General features: G+C 41.8%; 2 protein-coding genes across 3 annotated transcripts in view; both read right to left on the reverse strand.

Annotated features, from left to right (window-relative positions):
* HELZ (helicase with zinc finger) overlaps positions 1-6,121 on the reverse strand; it is a 79,286-nt gene extending 73,165 nt beyond the window's left edge. The window contains exon 1 of one of the 2 annotated variants that reach the window (XM_088537708.1): positions 6,036-6,121. Coding sequence is in view for 1 of the 2 variants with exons in the window: in XM_088537701.1 (XP_088393827.1) it covers positions 6,036-6,042 (7 nt within the window). In the remaining variant the exon portion in view is untranslated. The remainder of the gene's footprint in view (positions 1-6,035) is intronic. The other variant, XM_088537701.1, reaches the window with a different exon arrangement.
* Positions 6,122-12,650: 6,529 nt separating this feature from the next.
* Positions 12,651-20,003, reverse strand: PSMD12 (proteasome 26S subunit, non-ATPase 12). The gene is made up of 11 exons (XM_088537658.1): positions 19,828-20,003; positions 18,573-18,632; positions 18,149-18,277; positions 16,681-16,788; positions 16,044-16,148; positions 15,414-15,563; positions 15,112-15,246; positions 14,405-14,517; positions 13,939-14,113; positions 13,337-13,414; positions 12,651-13,094 (listed from the first exon to the last, which is right to left on the reverse strand). Exons 1-11 carry the CDS (start codon positions 19,933-19,935, stop codon positions 12,885-12,887), a joined length of 1,371 nt encoding a protein of 456 aa, XP_088393784.1. The 5' UTR covers positions 19,936-20,003; the 3' UTR covers positions 12,651-12,884.
* Between the last annotated feature and the right edge of the window lie 1,582 nt (positions 20,004-21,585).

A 21,585-nucleotide genomic window follows, 5' to 3' on the forward strand; every position in this document is an offset into this window, starting at 1 on the left:
ATTAAAAACTGCTATTTGTGTTGTATATAACCTTTGAAATGCATTTTACATGACTCTGTTTCAAATACTATATTCGAGGCATAATACACCTAAGCCTGCTTCAGAGAGTTGTCTTCTGACTCCACATTTTTAATTATATTAACCCTTCTGTTTCCAGAAAATACTTTTATAATTTTTATAACTTCTCCATTTCCTCTCCATAAATCCATGAACATGATAACACCAGTGGGTTCAATTTCCAGAAAACTTCTGAGAATAGGACATGAATTCCCAACTTTGCCACAAACAGCAAATCCTACAGACAACACTACGACTTTTTCTCCTGTTTCCCAACAGCATTTACTCTCCCATTCCTTTCAAAACAAGCACTAGAGATTCAGTCATGTGCAGGAAGGAGGCTAATCTTGCTGGGGTGAACGGAATAATTCAGACAAAACCAAGGAAGAAGTAAAATGGTGTCTAGCTCAGCTTAATAAACACAAACCTAGAGACAAGTAGTATCAGTCAGTTCAGAAGACAAAACAAATGTCATGCATCAGTCCAAACGTGCAAGTGTCTAAAGATACAGCCAAAGTACAACTACCCCCAAACCATTAGCATAAATAACTATAATCAAAATGACATTTCAATAAAATACTGACAGTGCTCAGCTACAAAGCTGCATTAGGGTAAAATCAGAAGTACACTATGCACAAAGAAATCCTCCTTGAAGATCTCCCTGGTAGGCAATAAGGAAAACCCAACAAATTCTGGCTTCTGAGGTGGCACAGGATCTGATACAATGCAGCTATCTGGTGGCTGTGCAAAAGCATCTGGGAATCGCAAATATCTGATGGCAATTTAGATGAGCGCTGGAGAACAGAAGCAGACTGCCTGTGTTTCCACCCCCCAATATCCCAGAATGAAGACAAATAATCACGAAAAAACGAGCGTCTTGCACTAACTGAGAGATATGTAAGTAAGAAGCATTGTTTTATATGCTGCCAAAACCACTGTGCTTTTCATTTGTGGCATTCTCCATTTATTATGTCCACAAAGATTAGCTACTTTCTTGGTTTCCTGAGCCACTGAATATTTTCCAGCAAATTAAACACTTGTGCAGCAATACTGACAACCAAGGTTCTCAAAAACAACTCCTGTTGGGTTACACGTTTTCCTTTTGCCATGCAATTGAACTCTGAAAGCTCTCTAAAGCATATTTAAAGTGTAATTTTTAGTGTTTTGATGAATACGGTATTTTTAGAATACATAACTATGCAAAAATTTTTTAAAAAATCCAGAAACTGAAAGATCATCTGAATAAACGCTTACCCTACTTACCACAAGACCAGTTTAGAGCAATCCACACACTGCTCATATTTCTACCCTTAGCTTCCTGCAGCTCCAACATTTAAAATTCTGTCTCTACCATAATTCTATTATTCTGTTTTTCCCCCACTGTTTAGTTATTACAGCCCTTAAATTCATTAACCTTCCTACTGATCACATGTAGCACTGATCAGGAAATGTACTTCCCCAGACTCCATAGAGAGGAAAGATTAAAAAAACCTCTACCCAAGTCATCCCATTCTTGATACAAGTGGTTTCTAAATAACAGAAACAAATGACATGGTGGTTTACAGTAATATCTCCAAAACATTTCTTCACATAAAATCACAAAAATTCTTGCTACTGACTCAGCAGCACTACATACCTACTGCTTCTTGAAAAATCGAGACAGTTAAGTGCTGTTAACTCTAAATCACCTTCCTGCTGAAGTATGAGGAATGGCCTTCTAGCATCTGACAGAGTCCAAACCACTTAGCAAATCTGGTAATTTGGTACTGATTTAGAACTAGGATAAGGCCATAGTAACCACTCAAGCCTTTTAGGCATGAAATGGAACATCTCAATGCAGTAAAATTACACTTAGCAAGGAATAAGAGTGAAACCTATAATTTCTTATCTGGATTTCCTGTCATGAATCCACAATTTGGTATTTGGAGGAAAGATGAGGTAAATAACCAGTGCATTTCTATCAGAATGAAGAGAGCTAAATTTGCATATAAAATTGTAGAAAAATATTTGGATATGATGTTATTGCCACAGTAGGTATCCTTTAATGTCAATAATCACTGAAAGGAAAATGAAACAGAAAAACAAATTCTGACCCATGATAATTACAATTTGCCTTCTCAAATTCCTGTGCTCTTCTTTTCCTTCAATAATATTCACTTTTCTATGTTTTCAGACATGACTGATTGCCTCTGGTTGAAACCTCGTGTTATAAACATTTGTATGCAAAGGAAAGCTCAGTAAGCAAGACTGTTCTTCTAAAAAGAACTTGGTTACATACCTCCACCAGCATCAGAAGCTCACCAGAAGCTAGTGTGTTTCCAGACAGCAATCTCACCTGGCAAACTCCTAACTATTAACTATAAAAGTTTTTTTCTTTCCTTCAAAAAAATACTAAGAGAAGACAAGTGCTTATTTTCCTGGTTTACTTCCAGGAGATCAAGCAGTTCTCTGAGGGGTTTTTGTTTGTTAGTTTCATTGGTTGGTTTCTTATACCATAACAATGTTGTGTGTGAACTTTTTTAAAAGAGCAGTTGCTGTTTCAATATTACTGAGCTCTTTTCTTCCCTGCAGAAAAAAAAAAAGATTATATTTTCAGGAGGCTATCAAAGAAAGAAAGAAACTAAACATATGTAATAATATATCTTGCATATACAATGCTAAAGATATTTATATCTGTAAATACATGCCATTGACATGCTGACTGCGGCAAAGGCCACGGAAGAAATGGCAGAACAAGTAAGAACAAACAAACAACAACAACAAAACGTCTTGTTCGGCCTGATAATCATATCCGTAATACTTCAGTTTAAAGAGAAAGATTTTTTTTTCATGTATTGATAATGGGATCTTATCTTAATACTGTATCAAAATAAGTGAGAAATGATTAAACAGCAGCTATGGTAATGCGCGAGAGGATGATCTGTGACTGGAACACAAAATTTGCTGTTTTCACCCCCATAATGAGCCTCTAGCAACAAAAAGGAAAACTGGTGATCTGCTTCTAGAGAAAAACAGAAGTAGCCCTAAATCTCCTTCCCTGGGAGACAAGGTCAGGAAAAAGTACAGCCAGGAGTCCCATGTTCACTGAAACTCTCGGCCTCCTGCTCCACAAGGAAGAGGGGAATGCCAGCGGTCCGACTGCTCTAGCCTCGAGCTACAGCAGAAAGGCTCCAGCCTTCCTTCTCGCTCTTCACGTTCCCAAGGCTTTCCCTAGTTTCACAGGCTGTACACAGACAGAGGGATTTAAATTATTACGAATCACATCCAATTTAAATGTCATTCCTGTTATCAGACCTATCCGAGCACCACTGACCTCAAGAGGGAATACCAGCGAGGTGAAAGATTCAAGGGCTTTCCACTAATAATCAGGACTGCTCCAGCAATTGCTGCTGCCATTACCAAACTGAAACCACCTAGAATAAAGTGCAACAGCAAATGTAAAATGGTGGTAAACAGTTACTAAAAAGAAAAAAATAGAAAAATAAAACACTGAAAGTCAAAAAAAATATACAGCTATAGCACTAATGGGGCTTTAGTAACAAAAGTAATGGCCTACATTGGAGAAAAACATTTCAGACTAACACATTAGCAGAGTTGAAAAAACATTAATAAAATTATTACCTAGCTCACTATCTTTTTTCACCCATAAGCATCAATACTGCTTACAAGTTGGTAAGATTCACTATTCCTATTTTATAATCCTTCAGAAAGAAGTATGCACGGGTGAAGTGATTTGCACAGGGCTATCTAAGTCTCTCAAGCACTAGCCCAGTTCTCTATGCACTACAAAACATTAACTCTTCAAACCTTCTAACACTGTTACTTATATTTTTCTCAGAGATGTGAATTTCTTCATGAGTCTGAACTTTGTGTAGAAGTTCTTTCCAAACCCTGCCCCCCTGCATCCAGACCCATCATAGAGACCCCAAAGCCCAGGAGCAACTCCTTGGAAATCAGTTAGGTTCCCCACAGGGGAAAAGATCCTCCAAAACAAATCAAGAAGAAATGGGTCAAAATAGAGCTTAACATACTGCTTCCATGACTCCCTTTAATTTTCAGTTTGCTGGGGAAAGACAACAAGAACAAAGGAAACAGTTATTTAATTCATATGTAAGAGGAACTAAAGGAGAGGAAATGGACACTCTGTGTCTTGTAAGTCATATACAGGTAGGTGAGGAGTGATAGCAGAACTTTGACATCAGCTAAAAAAAGAATATATAACTTGTACTTTCATAACAAATTACAAGAAGACTCATTTTTCTCAGTGATAGCAGGTAAATTGCTTCTTCACTTAGCAATACGGGAAAACTGCTCTATACTAATGGAGTTTGACACAGCTTTCGCCACACACAATTTCTATGCTGTAGAAGTTCGTCTCTACCGATGCTTGATTCGGCTTAGAGCAAGTTCCCGGGCCTCTGTCCCCAGGAGGGGGAAGGCAGAGGAACATGGAGGCTCCCAATGTATTTTTCCTTTGTGCAACTTTCAGCTGCACATTGAGAAGAGGCTTGTCCTGAGGGATGTTCCCCGACTGCCCAGCACAAACATCATCCCAGGCAAAACAGCTCTGCCTTTAAAAAAATAATATAAAGTTCTCATTTGTGATCTGCTGGGTCTCAAAACATCAAACCATTTGAATTTAAAACCCTTTCTTAAAAAAAAAATCTCTGTTCTTCCAATCAGTCTTGGAAAATAATGCAAGTTTGCCATTTTCCACCTCACTTATTTGGTTATGTTTTCATTTACAAAACAAAATGTGTCTTTGTTAAAAGGAAGACTTTCATTCTATCCTTAGCCTATTTCAATTACACTGTTTATAAGAAAAAAAAATTAGAGGACCGTAAGAATTCACACTATCCCAACATATCGCTATGACAAGGAGAATTCATTTTTTCATATGTTCTTGGTTTTTATGGTTGAATTACTTCTTTTCTCAGTTAAAAGAGGAATATGTTATATGCTGCACAAAACTTCATCTCAAGCTTGCTGAGCTATTGAGAAAAAAAAATCCTATTACTTTGCTAACTCTTACTCATTTTGTCCTTAATCCGAAAGCAAAGGCACAACTCTTCCCCTGCAGTTATTCTTAACACCCATCAGTGATATGTTTAACCATATGCCTGTAATCAAAGAACAGCCTGATTAACAACGCGCTGAAACCAGACGACTGCTCACTCGCACGGGAATTAATAAAAGGCCACCGAACTCCTCAGGAGGGGACAACGTTACTCACTCCCACGGGGGGTTCTGCCCTGAGAACACCATTCCAGCCCGTGGCAGAGGGCCGCCCCGCAGCCTGCGCCGCGAACTCTCCCGTTCCCGGGCGTGCCGGGGGCTCGCGGGGGCCCGGCTGCGGGGCGGGACCTCCCCGCGCGGAGCCGCTCGGCCCTGACAAAGCCCCGCGGCAGGACGCAGAGCCCCACACGCGCCCGGCCCCGCCGCTCCAGGGGTCACTGCAGAGCGCCCGGGCGCCTCGCGGTTTATTTTTCACCCCCCACCCCCGCCAATCATGTGTAAAACAGTTGTGTTTTGGGGTGTTTTTTAATTATTATTATTATTTTTATTTCCCGGCGCTCTCCCCACCCCGCTCCGGCACAAAAACAAAGCTCCCCCCCCTCCCCACAGGCCCTGCCCGGCCGGCGCAGCCCCCGGCCCCGCGGCGCGGCCCGCGCCGCCGCTCCCGCCCGCGGGGCCTCGCGCCCCTCCCCGCGGCGCCGCGGCCCGGGCCGGGCCCGCCCGAGCCCCCCCGCCGCGCGGCCGCCGCAGGCCCCTCGGCGGGCAACGGGCCCGGCCTCCAGCCGGCACCGCTCAGCCTCCGGCCCGGCCGGCAGCCTCGGCTCGGCTGCCCGGCGCCGAGGGGGCGGCCGGGGGGCTCCGCGCCGGCCCCGTGGCGCTTCCCCTGCCGCGCGGGGCCTGCGCCAGCCCGGCCCGGGCGCCGGCGGCCGCCGCGGGAGGCGAACGGGGAAGTCCGGACTTACCTGTCATTACTTTCTACGCCATCTTGGATCCACTTGTCAACGTCCCCACAAAGCATTGTGGGAAAGGCCTCCTCCCCCGCCGCCCCCGCCCCCTCCCGGCGCGGCGGCCCGCGGGGAGGGCGGAGGGCGGCGGGACGCGGCCGCGCGCGGCGCCTCGGGGGCGGCGGCGGCCCCGGCCCCGGCCCGGGCCCCGCGGGGACGGAGCCGCGGGGCGCCCCCCGCGCACGGCTCCCCGCGCGCTGGGAGGGAGCCGAGGCCGCTGGCGCTGTTGTATTATTATTATTTTATATATATATATATATATTATTTCCCTCTGGAAACGGCCCAACTCCCCCTATCCCCTTCAAAAACTCACCCTCCTCCTTTCCCGGGAACGTCCTGCCGCGTGGCCTGCCCACCCGGCCTTTTCCTCCTCAGAAACAGGGCCATAGGTGCTCGCACAGGTTGTAAGATGTGACTTAAAAGCCCATCTGGGCAGAGTTGTTTATTATTATTATTATTATTAATTCCCCTTTTGCGACAATTGTATACTTAAAAAAAAAAAAGCCTTGGAAAAAAATATTTAAAAGCAGGCTGAAGCAGCAGTTTTGTGAGACACCCTTGACCGCTGCTCTGCTGGATCTGCGTGGGCCGCCCGTTCCCGTCCGGGCCCACGGACACCTCGGGACCTGCTCCACTTCAGAGCTTCGCGTTCGCAGGGTGTTGTCCCTGCCGGCAGCGTCTCCACACGTGGGGATCGGTGTGGTGACGCCCGCTCCGTTCTGCGGCCGGCCTGGCCGGCCCCTTGGCCATCGTCCTCCGGAGCCGGTGTTGGCTGGGGAGAGCATGAGGGAAAAAGCCCCTTGTTGCAGCTTCTTAATAAGCTTTATCAGCAAAAGAGGCTCCCACTGTGCGTTTTTTCATTTTTTTCCCTCTAAAAAGAAGCACAAAAACTTTTCCTTCGACTTTTTAATTAAAATAATTAGAAGATTCAGATCATTTTCGTATTGGATTTTCCTGAAGACATTTGTATTTAAATTTACCTTAACGCCTCCTACCTCTTTGAAGAATAACCGCCAGCCGAGCCTCTGATGCATTGCCACTGCAAGAAGGTACTTGTGCCCAGGAATATTTTCAATATTCATCAGTAATATATTTATAAAGAGAGTCTTGGAAAAAAATGTAAATGCAGAAGTAAATAAAGAAGAAATCCTTTGCATTTGCAGCTCCAGACTTAAGCCAATTCACTTTTTAATTCAACTTTACTTTTAATTTAGGGAGGTTAGTTGTGTTTGGTTCCTAGTGAGCACTTGCGTTACTGATAAAGCTTCCTGTTACAAAATGCAAGGAAGTTTCCCTAAAAAAAGGGGAATTAAAAGGGAATTAAAAATAGAAGTTTTATATGTGCATGAAAGGAATTTATTTATTCATTGCTGAGAAGTGTTGTTTCTATGTGGTATGCCTCATCCAAACTCTTTTACAGTCTTTTACGAGATGGAAAGATGAAAGCTGCTGGGCCAGAGCAAATCTGGGATCGAAACATTCATTAACCTCGGAAATTCTAAGTACAAAACATAAAGCAACTGGTGTAATGGTGAGATCTCAAATCCAAAGAGCCTAAATATAACTAAGCTTTGGTTTCAGAGCCACTGCTATGATAATAGTGCAGAGGACAGAGCATGCCACTAGCATCCCGTTACACGCTGCAGGAGCAGAGAGGCTTCTTGGGGCTTTTATTGACATGTTTCAATACAACTTTAAGGGATAATTTAAGGAAATGAGCTTATAACATTAGCTGCTGCTGCGGGAGGGACCGCATGGGCAGTGTCTTTTTCTCTCTGTCCTTGACGGGTACTACCACCCAGCGTGGCAGCTCCCCTTTCGGTTTCGGATCTCTGCAGTCAAACCCATCCTTCACAACCCTGTGGGCTGCGTTGAGAAACCCGGACTAGGCACAGAACAGATGCATTATCTGTCGATTGCTTGTTTGCATTTCTGGAATTGTCCTGACTTCCTAAGCTCCTAGAATCCCCCTGTGCTCTGCTCACAAATGGGATTTCCTATCAGGAGGGGTGCTCACAATGCAAGGCTTCGGAGTATGTTTTTTTTCCTTGGGTTTTATGTTGCAACATACAGTCCTTGCATTTCTTCTGCATGAGCAGGCCAGGAACATCTGGTCACATAGAGTCCTTTTGTAGGAAAGCAACAGGATAATGTTGCAAGTGCAAGAAATGCCAAAGTCACAACGGGGAGGCACGAGATAGGGATAGAGACAACCAGTCTCTGCTCAGCGTCATGAGACTGGACAGGACTCCGCTCCTCAAAACTCCAAAAGTAATATTCCTAAGATATAATTATACTGCTAAGATAAACAAACAAACAAAAACCTATAAGCAATGCAGCAGTGATAGAGTTACTGAGTTCAATTGTATGCATTTTTTAATTCCAAAATCTTTTCAGTTATAAAAACTTCAGTTTCCTGCTGGAAATTAAGAAAACCCAACCTCCCAGGCACTGCAGCTTCAAGCAAGCCCTGTACCAAAGGCACCAAGACATCCAGGCTCCCTACCCCTAAGTTAAAATTCTCTAAATCTTGACTGCTCACAGGGTTTCTCTGCCTCTTTCGTGAAGCTAGAAGACATGCCAAGGTCCCCGGAGAATCTAGGATCCTTGCCAAAAAGCAGGAGTTTAAAAACCTCGGGCCACTCAGGGCTCCTAGGCTGCCTGCCACGAGGGTGAGATCTGAGCGGCTTGGAAAGGTGTGGCAGATTCTGCAGGGTTGGGAACTCAGGAACTCTTGCTTGCTCCAGGGCTAATGGAGAGCCGGGAGCCAAAAAGCCCTAGAGTCCTGGCTCGCGCGTGAGCTGCACACAGCTTGAGTTTGGTTTCTACGCTTTCAAAACAAAACTTCTAATTATTTCAAACTCACACTGCTGCTTTTTTTTTTCTTTCTTTCTCTCTAGACTTTTCATTCCAAAGGAAATTTATAAAATCCACTTTCCATTCTGTGATAAAGCTCACTCCTGTTTCCTGAATCCCAAACAGAAATCCCCATTTCCAATCAGCTCCAACATCTTGCTTCCCAATAAACACCGTTACAATTAACCTGCAAAAGCAGCGAGCACGTTATTCTACGTGCAGCACCGAAGAGCCTCCCTGACCCTGCAGCCCAACATCCCAACAGGCATCCTCAGCAGTTCCCACCTCCAAGAAACAAAGCAGCAGGAGCCTTGCTCAGTAGATGCTCCAGGCTGATTGCAGTAACAGAAGTGATGTTTTTATTGTCTTAGCACGCTGGATTGTTTTTTCGTGTTTTTTTTTTTCTTTCTCTGAACAGCAGAAGCACTGTTTTTATTGTCTTAGCACACTGGACTTTTTTTTTTCCTCTCTCTCTCTGAACTCCCTCAGAAGATGCAATCATGGGAAACTAACAGAAGTTAAGTGGTTTACCCATTGCCACAAACAAGCCCGTGGTAGACATGAGGTTAGATAGCAACAGTAATCTTAAGACTTATTAAACAATAAAGCAAACTGTTTCTAGGCAGCTATTAATGTCTCATTATTAGTCTTAAGAGTAGCAAGTTTTCATTTTCCAGCATGAAAATTCCCCTGGAATTGTTCCAGTGTCCTCTAATGAACAGATGATCTCAACTTTAATCTTATTTCATAATTATCCAAGGATAAAGTTTCTTGAACATAGATTCTTTAAACATATACAGTTTCTAGTGTGAGTGATATTCAAACTAATGCTTGTTAATTTTTCCTTTGATCCATAAGACGAGGGTGGTGAGAGGCAAACAGCACTAAGGGGATGTTGACGGTATATTGAGGAGACAGGCACTACAAAGGTCAGATTAATGTGATGGATTGATCCCACATTGTCAAGATCAAAGATCTTCAATCCGTGCCTTTTTGGGGGTTTTGTTTTTTTCCCCTAAAGACAGAATGCCTTTATGTTGACCTTTAGATTGTTCATTGAGGACTTGTATGACACAGATCTGCATTCTTCAGCTGAACTTGCACCAAGTTTACCGCCTTTTTTTTTCCCCCAGCACTTTGAAGGGAGCAAGGCATTCCAAGGAAACTGAAGATACACTCCTTTCATTGCCATTTGGTTGAATAAGAGTCTGTCCATTAAAAAAAAAAAAAAAAAAAACTCCAGGCTAAGTGAACAGATTCCCATTTTCTACTCACTCAAGATTAGTGCATGCTTCTACAGATCTTAAAACTCCTTTTTAACTCTGTGACATATAGGGAGGCAAACTCAGAGTGGTTCCTGCTTCTGGCATTGAGGGCAGGCTACGTGATAGGCTTATCTTGCTCTAAGGCTAAGGTTAGTTCAGGAGCTCACCTTGGGCGTGCGCTGCGGAACCGAAATGAAGGTGAGGTAAGGTGATTTCAGTGAGCACAAAAACCTCTTCAGAACCAAAAGGGAAAAAAAAAAAAAAAAAAAAAAAACTTGTTCGATCACAATCTTTGGTATCGATACAGAGCATAAAATTGAGCTTTGTGATCCTTCTGAATTGAGTTTTAAGGAAATAGCTGGACTGTCCCAAGACAAAGAGTGCTGACAACACCCAATTTTTAAAATCTGGTGTCTGCACTTTTTATTGTTCATAGGATAGATGGTGCCTCAAATCCATTCAACAACAACCCTCAGTTCCAGTAGAATCATAACCAGGCCTAAATCCGTCCCACTACTGATACACGTGCCAGCACTGGGTACCTCCCTTTGGTCTCATTCGCTCACTTTGGTCTAATTCACCCTATTTTGCATAGAAGGTGAAAGGCACCAGATTGCAAAGGTAAGTTCTTTATTTAAACCCAAGTCAGGCCGGTATGACTGATACTACAGCAGACGCATAACAGTATGATTGACACTACAGCAAACATACAAGGTTAGGACAGAGATGTAGATAAGATGCATTCAAAGTCAACTTTAGGCACATGCAAAGCAGGTGACCACCAAAAGCAGCTATGTCTGCCCCCTTACCAGCCCTATAGACAGCGGGGATAGAAACCACATTGTCCCTGCAACAAGTTCATGCCGTAGATGCCAACAAAAGGCAGCAGGAAGGGATGTAGAGAGGGAGTAGGATCCTCGTGTACCCAGAGGTGGAAGCCAGGGAACCACTCACTGAACCATTCCTCTGTACAATATAAAGGTAAAAGAGTTGTCTTGGTAAAAAGACACAGTATCGAGTCTCATCTACCCGGTAGATCAATCGCAGAGCTCACAGGCTTAGACGCTTGGGACTGCAGACACCAGACCCTAGAATAAGACCAGATTTGCTAAGGAGAAGAGAGAGGTTCACAAAATTCTCCTCAGAGAAGGAGAAGGGAGAGACAAGTTTCCACTCCCTTTATGCCTCATTGTTCCCACTTCTGATACCTTCCCTCAGTTTCCAGAAGATTTAGCTTGGCTGCTAACAAAGTTAGAACCAAAATAAGTCGCTCTGTTCATTATCCTAGGAGCAGCCATGCTGTTTTGCTTATACTGGGCTTAGCCTTCTGATGACTAGTACATTCCTGCCTCAGAAGTGTTTGCGTGACAAGCTTTTACACAACTCTCATACAGCTGGCATTATAATGCAATTTAAGTTGGAAGGTAAGCCTTCTGTGCCTCCTAAACAGCCTGCTCTTCCTTCTCCCTTCCTTCACTGATAGTTCAGCTTTCTGGTTTTCCTTCGCTTAAATACACTGAGCCAGCTTGGTACAGGTTGATAAAGTTAATTTCCTCTGAAATGACATTCCCAAGTTTCCCTTAAGCTACCTCCAAAGCCTACATTTCAAATGCAAATCACTCCTTGGAACTCAGGCATCTTCTCCTGTCCCTTCACAGACTTCCCTCCTCAAAATCCCAGTCTGAAGTTTCATGGCTTACTGTGTATTCATATGATAATTACCCGGGCTAAAAGTGTTAGTCTGCATCGAGCTCAGTGGGCTTTTAAAGAGATAGGACTCATACACATCTTAAGATACAATTTACAATTATATTTTCTACTTAATGAATTCTGAACAAAATAGCTGGTTATAGTTAGCATTAAAAATCATTTTAAAAAATGAAAAAACATATAGTAAGTTTCAGTGATTCTTGTACCTACTGTACAATTCACACTACTATTTTACTTACCTTTAGGAAAAAAAAAAGGAATGGAATGGGGGAAAATCCAAAATTTCCCTTTTTTTATAGACTAAAGCTAATAATAGAATGTATCTCGTCTATAACACAAATATGACAAGCAGCAGATTTTAAAGTACTTGGTTAACTGCATAATTCTTATTGTAGTCCTTACAAACTGGAATGACAACAGTGAAAACTAGTGACCTGCACCAAACAGAAAAAATACAACTAAATTTCTCAGCCAACTTAGCTAAAGTCTATGCATAGTCTCAAAGCACAAGTAGTCTTGGTCCTGGACACAAACATCTAGAATTCTGCTTAAACAGAATATATTAAAATAAGCAAGTTACCTCAATGCAAGCTACTGTAAAACCCTAGTCTTGTATTTTATTTACAGTATGTCCTTTCAATCATAGCCTCAAAACACAGTCCTGTAATGATATAACCACAGAATTATTTGTCATGCAGATGAAAGTATACATGGGAAAAGAAGAAATCACAACACTACTCTATTACACAGGCAATACAGTTTTATTACGTTCTTCCACCAATGTAGCAAAAACGTTTTACAACTCAATGAATAATCAAGGAAACTTAGTTGTCAACGGGAATTTCAGAATTATGTTCTAAATTTTAGACCAGGAGGGCTTGAGAGGGAGAAAACAAACCATATACACACTGTAATAATAGTCTCTATTATGAAGATTTAATGCCTTCTTTAAAAGCACTGAGATTATTGAGGCACATTACTGCAGGTTATGTATCATCTCCTCTTTGGCAATGAGATGTGTGGTTTTATTAACTAGGGCCATCAGCGAGTTCAGCTTGTGAGACCAGTCATTTAGTATGTTGTTTGGGTCCTTTGGCCTCTGAAAATTGATAATTCCTGCCAGCCTGTCTACTTTAGCAAAGATGGTCTTATTAACTACTAGGTTGGACAGGAACTCCTCCGATTCCTGCAAAGACAAACAGCACTTAGTCAAGACATCAGCATTTGTAGCTACCAAAGCATCCAAATTCCTCCCAGACAGCATCACAGCAATCCTGAGATTTTTAGATAGAGATTTTTAGGCTAAAAGAGCACCAATAAATTTAAAGAAAGGATGTTACTCTGATGAATACTGAGATTTTTGCCACACAAATGCCCCTATACACCACCTCCCTTTTATAAGAGAAGGATAAGCAAGGCAACACTTACATCAACAGACAGATCCAGGAGCTGTGCCATTCTCTTCATTGTAATTCTGGTATAATATTTAGCCATTATTCTAATATTCTAGAATAAAAGTGTTCAGAGTAGAGAGTTATGTGCAAAATTATAACTGAAGCAGGCTGCAAAAATATAAAAGTTCATATTAAAGGTAGACTAGGAGCTATCATGCTCTAATGGCAATCCAGCATAAGGCATGTAAATCAGTAGTAAAATGTCCTGGTCAAACAGTTCTCCCTTGTAAAAGGTGCAATAGTCTGTGGGTACAAAGCTACTAGAGTAATAAAATCAAAAACTAACTATTAATTTCATACAAAACAGGATGTACAGTTTGTGCCCTATGGAAATCTGAGTATGCATAACTTGAGTAATTATTTTTTTCTGGCGACTATGCAGGTATGTATCTGTAGTATAAGTAAGTAAAATGTTGAAAAATAAGAAACAGAAAAGGCAACTTATCTGCTGCTTTCCTTTATTTGTTTTCTTTTATAAATAATAATTTCTTTCTGTTTTCAACTAAAAAATGTTAGGCAAAAGGATTTTTTTTGAGACAATGCATGATTAAAGCCTGAAGAACCAATTACACTTACATGTTCCACAACTCTGTTCTTTAAGTCTTTCCATCTCTTTTCACCTTCCTCTGTACAACCGAACACATCAGTTGCAGGACTGTCAAGGGATCCTTCTCTCAATTCTTTCCCATATTCTTCAACTAGAGCTGTCCATCGCATCAATTCCATGGTGGTAAATAGTTTTAGGAGGTCTCTGCAAACAGTTTAATAAAGTTGACTAAGTAATAGGATTCATTTTTAATAAAAATGTATATATTTTCACTTTATTACCACCAGTAATCACTGTCTACCATCAGTACAATCTCTAATACTTCACATCTATTATGGGGCACCTCAAATTGGACTGCGCACATAATACAGATCTTTCTCTTATAAAAACATTAATTTATTCAGTTATTCCAGATGACAATCAGACTTCTCGCACAGCTGTTAGAGATGCCTTTTTTTTTTTAAATGAGAATTGCTTATTAGAATCACCACTTACTTATACTTTGGGATTTCTTCTAGCTTTTTATCACTACTAATTCTGTGTACCAAATCAGATTGTTCATTGTCGTAAGGTGAAAGAATAACATACAGAACAACGCTCTTCAGTGCCTGTTTAAAAATAGAGAAAGTTGTTGGGTTTTTTTTGTCCCCATAATCAAACAGAAAAGTTCAAAACAGCTCACAACTCTTTTCAATTAGTCTTCGCTAGGAATATAAAGGCTTAAACCATGCTTATTAAGAAATCAGTCATCATAGAGAAATTGACCTTCAGATTGATACCTTTAAAGAGATTCAGCTGAACTAAAATACTTAATATTATACATTCATAAACAAAACAAATCCAGTTACATAGCATTTATATTGCAATACAGAAAACAGCATCAGTTGGTCTAATCACACCAGCTATTTTAATTTCTTCACTTGCATAAAACAGAAAAAAAACATTATAAAGACATCAAAGAGAATACGATAAAAATTTTTGTTATACTTTTAAAACCAAGTATATTATATCTGCTTTCAAATAAACAATTAGTCATTGTTTATTTGAAATATTGGTCAAATAAATAATATAGCCATTGAAATAAATTTAAATTAAGAATAACAGACTGACGAGCTATTTAATCTGCTGTAAAATAACCTGGTAATGAAAAGATTATTTGCCACATGAAAATACAGACGGTTTAGTTGTAGTGTTTTTTCTACCTGCTGCCACTTTTCACTTTCAGCCTGGATACAAGGAGTATCATAAATGGCTCTGTAGTGCTTACAGATGGAGAGATAGGAGCCTTCATGTTGATCAAGCTGTATCATTAAATTGTAGTACTTTAATTTTAATTTCTGAAACAGTAAGAAACAGTAAAATTAACACTACTCCATGAATTGTGCAAATGAAATCCAACTGGATTCCAAAAAAACAAAAAAAACCCCAGAGAATTCAAATACAGTTGAACCTGAGGAAAGGCACATCGTATCAAAATAGGGAAAAAACATCCATTAGTGCTTACCTCTGTGTTTTCTTCTTGGAAAAATTTTGTATTAATTTTTTTGCTGATAATTTGAGTGCGAATATAGTCTTTTACAGCTAAACAGAGTCTCATCTGCTCCAAAATAAATTCTACACGTTCCTTTTTCTCCATTGAACCATAGGTTTCCACCTAAAATGAGAATTGAACAATTCAACACTGCCGAAGCCCCGTGAGTCTAGAGAAATGCATTATGAACTAGACTCTATCTAACATCTAACATGTCTTAACTATGCATGAAGTGCATGAGAGGAAGCAGAAATCAGAAAGAAAAAAGAGAAAGTGATCATTATAGAGCAAGTAAAAAAAAAGATTCTTTTATTTTGAATAAAAACCCCCACTTGTGCCACAAGTATCCTCTAACAGTAAATTCTCTGCACTATCTAGAGAACTGAAATTTATTTTCTAAAAGGGAAATAATCTATGCTACTTAAGCATTACACTAGCAAAAGCAGTTAAAACTGAAATACATTTTCACTAATAGCAGGTAATCTCATTCCAGACATTTCTGCAGACATACCTGACCAAATTCTGAACCCACACACAATAATATAAGAGCAATTAAAAATAATTTTTATTGTTGAGGCAATTTTGAGCTACATGGCACATTACCTGCAATTCTTGCAAAATAGAGGCAGCCTCTTTCACTTCACCATTCTGTTCTTTTATTGTTGCAAGTGTCTTTGTCAGGCGAGCACGTTCAATTTCTACATATATCTAAAATCAGGAGTAGATTAAACATTAAAATATTCTAAAGAGTGCATAAACTCTTAAAGTCTAAGACCCTACTACAGCATATTTTTAGTATCTTTAGTATTTTACACATACCAATTAAATTCATGTTTATGCAAAAAGGGATAGTTGACACAGTGGAATATTTGGACCAAACAATATCTGAATTGGTCTACTGTTCAAAAGATTAGTATGTGCTGAGTATTATCACTCCCTTTGTCCCTTTTAAAGTGGAAAATATATGGCACTCTAGAATTCTCAAAAGTATCAAGTAAAGTACTAATACTTGCAAATATTTACACCAATTAAATATTCTAAATGTCTCAGCAAGTTCTTTACTCAGGAAAAAATATTTCTTGTTTTTAGAAAAAAATACGTATTGTTTCTCTGGTTAAAAATATACTTTTGCTCTTATTTCAACAGGATTAAAGAGATAATATTAGAAAACTACACTTTTAAAGAAGGTGAACATTTTTATTCTACCTTTTAGACATTCAGTCTTAAAACAAAATCTTACTTTTCCTTCTGTAACCATACGCAACGTATCAATTAAGCGGAGTTTGACTGGTAGGTCTGTGATTTCTTCAACATAAGTGCAGCACTGCTGGACCATTTTAGCAACTGCCTAGTATAATAACAGAACAGAAAAATATACTGCATTTTTATATTACCAAAGGCATTAGAATTATAAAATTCAGGGATAAGTACTAAATAATTCTGTAATTCAACATAAAATTATCTCAAGAAAGCATGCAAGATATATCTAAGCACTCTGGCTTCTTAAAACCATTCAAAATGCTAGCAGTTGATGGTAGGGGTCAAATTTGATGATGTTCTTTCTTCTCAGTCATTCCAATGATATTTAAAGTTCATTTAACACAGTTCTTAACTTGAAAAGTAACACCTCTTTTCTGACAAATCAACACAGCTTTAACATACACTAGTGAAATCACAGCCGTTTGCTACAGGACCAACCTAGTGAACATCATCTCTCAAGTGTGAGCATTAGCCTTTCTCTTTAGGATACCTGCTTCAGGAAAGGAAGGCAGAGGAGGAAGTATTTCTGCCTGAAACTTTTCCATCTCTGGAAATCCTTAAGTAGGTACTACTACTAAGTTATTATCCTTCAGGGGCAGGCATAGATATTGGAATATATTCTTCTGGTAGCAACACTGACAAGTTATTAGAAATATTACAAAGCATCTACTTCTAGAAAACTGGATTAGAGATTCATTTTACAAACTAGCCCCTCTAATACAAAATACACAGAGCCAATCACAAAAAGCCTCCAATATATCTAGAGACAGTTATTTTCTACTGAGAAATAAAGCATGATAACCAGATGTCCCTAAAATACACAATCGCATAAATAAAAAAGTCAAGTATAAAGAATATAATGTTCCTCAGTTGAGTTAATGTTAAGAAGAAGTCTTTCTTCAAGATAAGATAAGTCACTGAAATGACCTGTGTCTTCAGGTACAGTTTGTGCAAGTGCGAGCACTAAACTGTATTCTATTTGTATACAAATTCCCTGTGTTTCTGCACACTAAAAAGTAGCTAACCTAAAAGTAGGCAAAGCAATGCTGACTTCAAAACTACATCCCTTACTTCATAACAATAAACTGCAACAACTCTGTTCAATATACACCTCATACTTAGTTTTCTCCTGTTCACATATGTCTCCAATGCAGACTTCTGAGCAGTATAAAGATGAACTGTACCTAAAAATGTAGGTACGCAGTGAAAGCAGAACAGTCACAGCTGTATTGCCAAGAATCACAATTTGGACCACGTGGAGCTCACACATAAGGTTGAGAGATTAATTCTAGGCATCAGTTTCATCACTGGCTTTCATATGTACACCAAAAAAGTCAATAGAATCTAGTCACAATATATTCAGGCAGAAGAGTCCTTACACATAGTGGGTAGACCAGTTACATAACGGCTCCAAATACAATTTTATATTTTAAAAGATTTATATTCACCTGTTTTAACTGACTTCTTCTCTTTGATAGAAGAATTATATTTTCATTAAGAGCATCCCAGTCTTTAGCTTCGTAACACATTTTCACTATTGCAACTAAGATACGGGATGTAGAAACCATGTCAGATGCCTGTAAAAAACAAAGAGCGTGTGTGTGATGGAATAAGCAACCTGCAGTCCTCTATCGCTTACACTTCTATAGTAAGAAAAGGAGAGGAGAAAAAAAAAAGAAGCAAAACAGTACATGCAGCCTCGCTGATTTTCTTTTCAAACAAAAGAACAACAAAGGAGGAAAGAAGTGACACCCCGAATTCCTTCATTGCTTTAACTCTGTGCAACAAGGCTGCATGCAGGACAACCCTACTTGCTCATTGCATTCAACGATGTACAACTGTATGTGCATATACTCATTACATTCAACTTACTGTTCGTGTTTGTTTTTCCAAAGAGAGAAGGTTTTCAATTACTTCTTGAAGTCTTCCTTCCTAATATGATAGAGAAAGAATTAATACCACGAGTGAAAAAATCAATTCAGCTTATATAGAGAACTTTGATCCTCATATAAGAAAAAAAATACATGTGAAATATGTACTTAGAGATTAAAACGTTCTTTAAAAAAAGAAAAGAAAGCAAGCAAAGGTGGAATGATGGCACCAGTTCTATTTTTAGCCAACATAACTAAAAACTGCCTATCTCAAGAAAGAAATCTAGCAAGTTTATGACAGGTTTGGTCAGCTTATGCTCACAAAACTTGATGTAAGATAGATTTCTCTCCTAGTGAAAGTAAAGCTTAGGTAAGCACAGATAAGCACTCAACATACCTTGGCTGAAAAACTATTTCAACTTTTATCCGCTTTTGCTACTGAAATTCCTTTAGAATACACAAAAGAGCTTGTCAACCTTGCACTTTTACTGGCACAGAATTCACACATTAACATTGCAATGACACACACCCATGGCTTCCATACCCACTCTGAACTGTGCCCACGACACCTTTCCAAGCACTTGCATTGCTACAGCACAAGCTGCAATTTACTTAAGATAAAAGTGCTGCTTTCAAAATTCTCACTTATGCTGCACAATACGTCTCTCCCTGTGAGAGAAGCAGATCCAGGCTGAGCCCTGCAACCTCGAAGGAGCAAAAAACCATCCCACAAGGACAGAGAAAAGCAGGAAATCCAGGAAGAGCAGCAAATCCAGTCCCTTTTTTTTTTTTTTTTTTCGGTCGGTTGGTTGGCTGGCTGACTGGTTTTCCTTGTGTTTGGGGGTTGAATTTTCCACAGGATGAGCTCATGTGCTGTGAGTGTGCGTGTGCACCCAGACAGGGGAAGTTTGCTCAACAGCGGCAGCTCGAGCCCTGCAGTCCCGGGGGCCACTCAGTGCCGGGGCGCCAAGAGCTGCCGCTGTCCACTGCGACCTAGGGCCACGCAGGGAGCAGAGGCCCCTACGCCCCTACCTGGGGCGGGGAGCGGCCAGGGGGGCCCTGCCCGCCTCACCTGCACCGGCCGCCCCCTCTGCCTCCCCTCCCGCTCTTGGACGGGAGACCACGACCCGCCGCGGGGCAGAGCGGCGGCCGCGCAGCACCCGCCGCGCGCGGCCTAGCCCGCTCGCCCGCGCCGCGCCATGACTCAGCCCGCGGGCCGCGCCCGCCCGCGCGCCCCGGCCCCGCGCGCCCCTCACCTGCGCCAGCCGCTCGCACTCGGGCAGCCGCTGGTCCACCGTGGCGCTGTAATCCACCTCCATCTTCACGATGCGCCCGTCGGCGCGCTCCGCGCCGCCCTCCGCCATCTCGCCGGCCCGCGCCGCTGCCCCCCGCCGCCTCACACACACACCGGAAGCGGGCGGGCCCTGCGCGCAGGCGCCGCTCGGGGCAGCCCCGCACGAGGCCCCCGCGCGGCACCAGGCAGGCAGGCACTGCCGCGGGCACCCGCCGCCGCCTGAGGACCCCTCCCCGCCGGTGGGCGGGAGGGCGAGGTCGGCTCCGGGCGGCGCCGCTGAGGTGATTGACCCCGCCCGGCCGCCGTCGGGGCGGGAGGGGTTCGGGCCTTGTGGCGGGGATCCCCTCGGTGCAAGGGAGCGGGGCTGGGCGTTCAAATAGGCCACTTGCCCGTGTTTGTGCTGTGGGCTCTGGCTTTGCTACTGTAGCACATTGGCAGTACCAGGTTTCGAGCTGCAGCCGTGGTGGTGCTGCGGGTGTTGAGCTCACCCACCCACCCAGGGCCTTGAGCACCCTGCTCTTGCACATCAGCAACTTGAGGCCCAGGCATGGCCGTGCGCTGGGACGGCAGTGAGGCAATGTAATGATCCTAAGGCCATTTCCCCCCTTTTGAGACAAAGGTGTGTGTGGCACCTCAGCGTGACCTCAGCAGAGCTCTCAGGGGGTGAAGACATGGGGCTCTAGAGTGAGGTGATGAATGCACCTCGTGTAGCGGCCATGGTCACACACAGTCCCCAGTGCAGCCGCAGGGAGGAAGGTAAGGAGATGCTCTGGGAGCTGGGCTTAGGCAGTGCTGCATCATCAGTGCGTTTGATGCTTTGTGTGACCATGTTGATACAACACTGCCTTGTGGTCCCGGCTTCCCCTTTCTGCCCATTCCAGAACAAGGTGAATTTCACATAGTAAATAGCTTTCACTGACTGGGGAATTTCACAGGCCTGATGTTTGCAAACAGTTCCGCTGATCAATGAGCACCATGTAATTTGGGTGATAGTTTAAGGTGCCCAAGAAAAAAATAAGTTACAAAACTACATTTTGACTGCTACTTTATGACTCTGTGCATAAATAGCAAAACCTCAGTGTGACAAATACAGCTATAGCACATGGTGAACGGTTTTGAATAACTTCCTGTTTGAACTCAATTTCACAGAATCACAGAATGGTTGAGGTTGGAAGGGACCTCTAGAGATAATCTAGTCCAATCCCCCTGCTCCAGCAGGGACCCCTAGTTTGACTTAAAAAAAAAAAAAGTATAGATTTTATCCCATATCCTTAATCCATTTTTCAGTCATTCACAGATCTAAGTGTTGAAAATATGTAAATCACAGAGTTCATGTGTACTTGCAGAGTAACCCTTTACAAACTCCTTTAAACTGTAAAAACTCATTCTTTTACATCATTGCTCTGACATTAGTACGATGTTACAGTAAATGACAAGAGAATTATAGCTTTCAGCAAGGTAAAAGCCAGATACAAATATGATTGAAGAGACTTCCATATATAGCAGTTTTGGTTCAGACAGTGAGTGAGAGAGGAAAAGCGTTAATGCATAATGGAACTGTCACCTGCCCTGCCTCTCTGGCTATTCTGGAAGCAGCAGATGCAGCATTTGCCTGCAAGGTGGAATTCTTGAATGATTCCAGTAGACTAAATTCTTTATTCAAAAATCATCAGTAAAAAATCAAGTAGCTTGATTTATTTTTCCTGTCTCTTATGAGGCG

This window comes from Tinamus guttatus, unplaced genomic scaffold (assembly GCF_059628265.1).
Source record: "Tinamus guttatus ecotype Peru unplaced genomic scaffold, ASM5962826v1 Tinamus_guttatus_pri_ptg000045l, whole genome shotgun sequence".
Lineage (NCBI taxonomy): Eukaryota > Metazoa > Chordata > Aves > Tinamiformes > Tinamidae > Tinamus > Tinamus guttatus.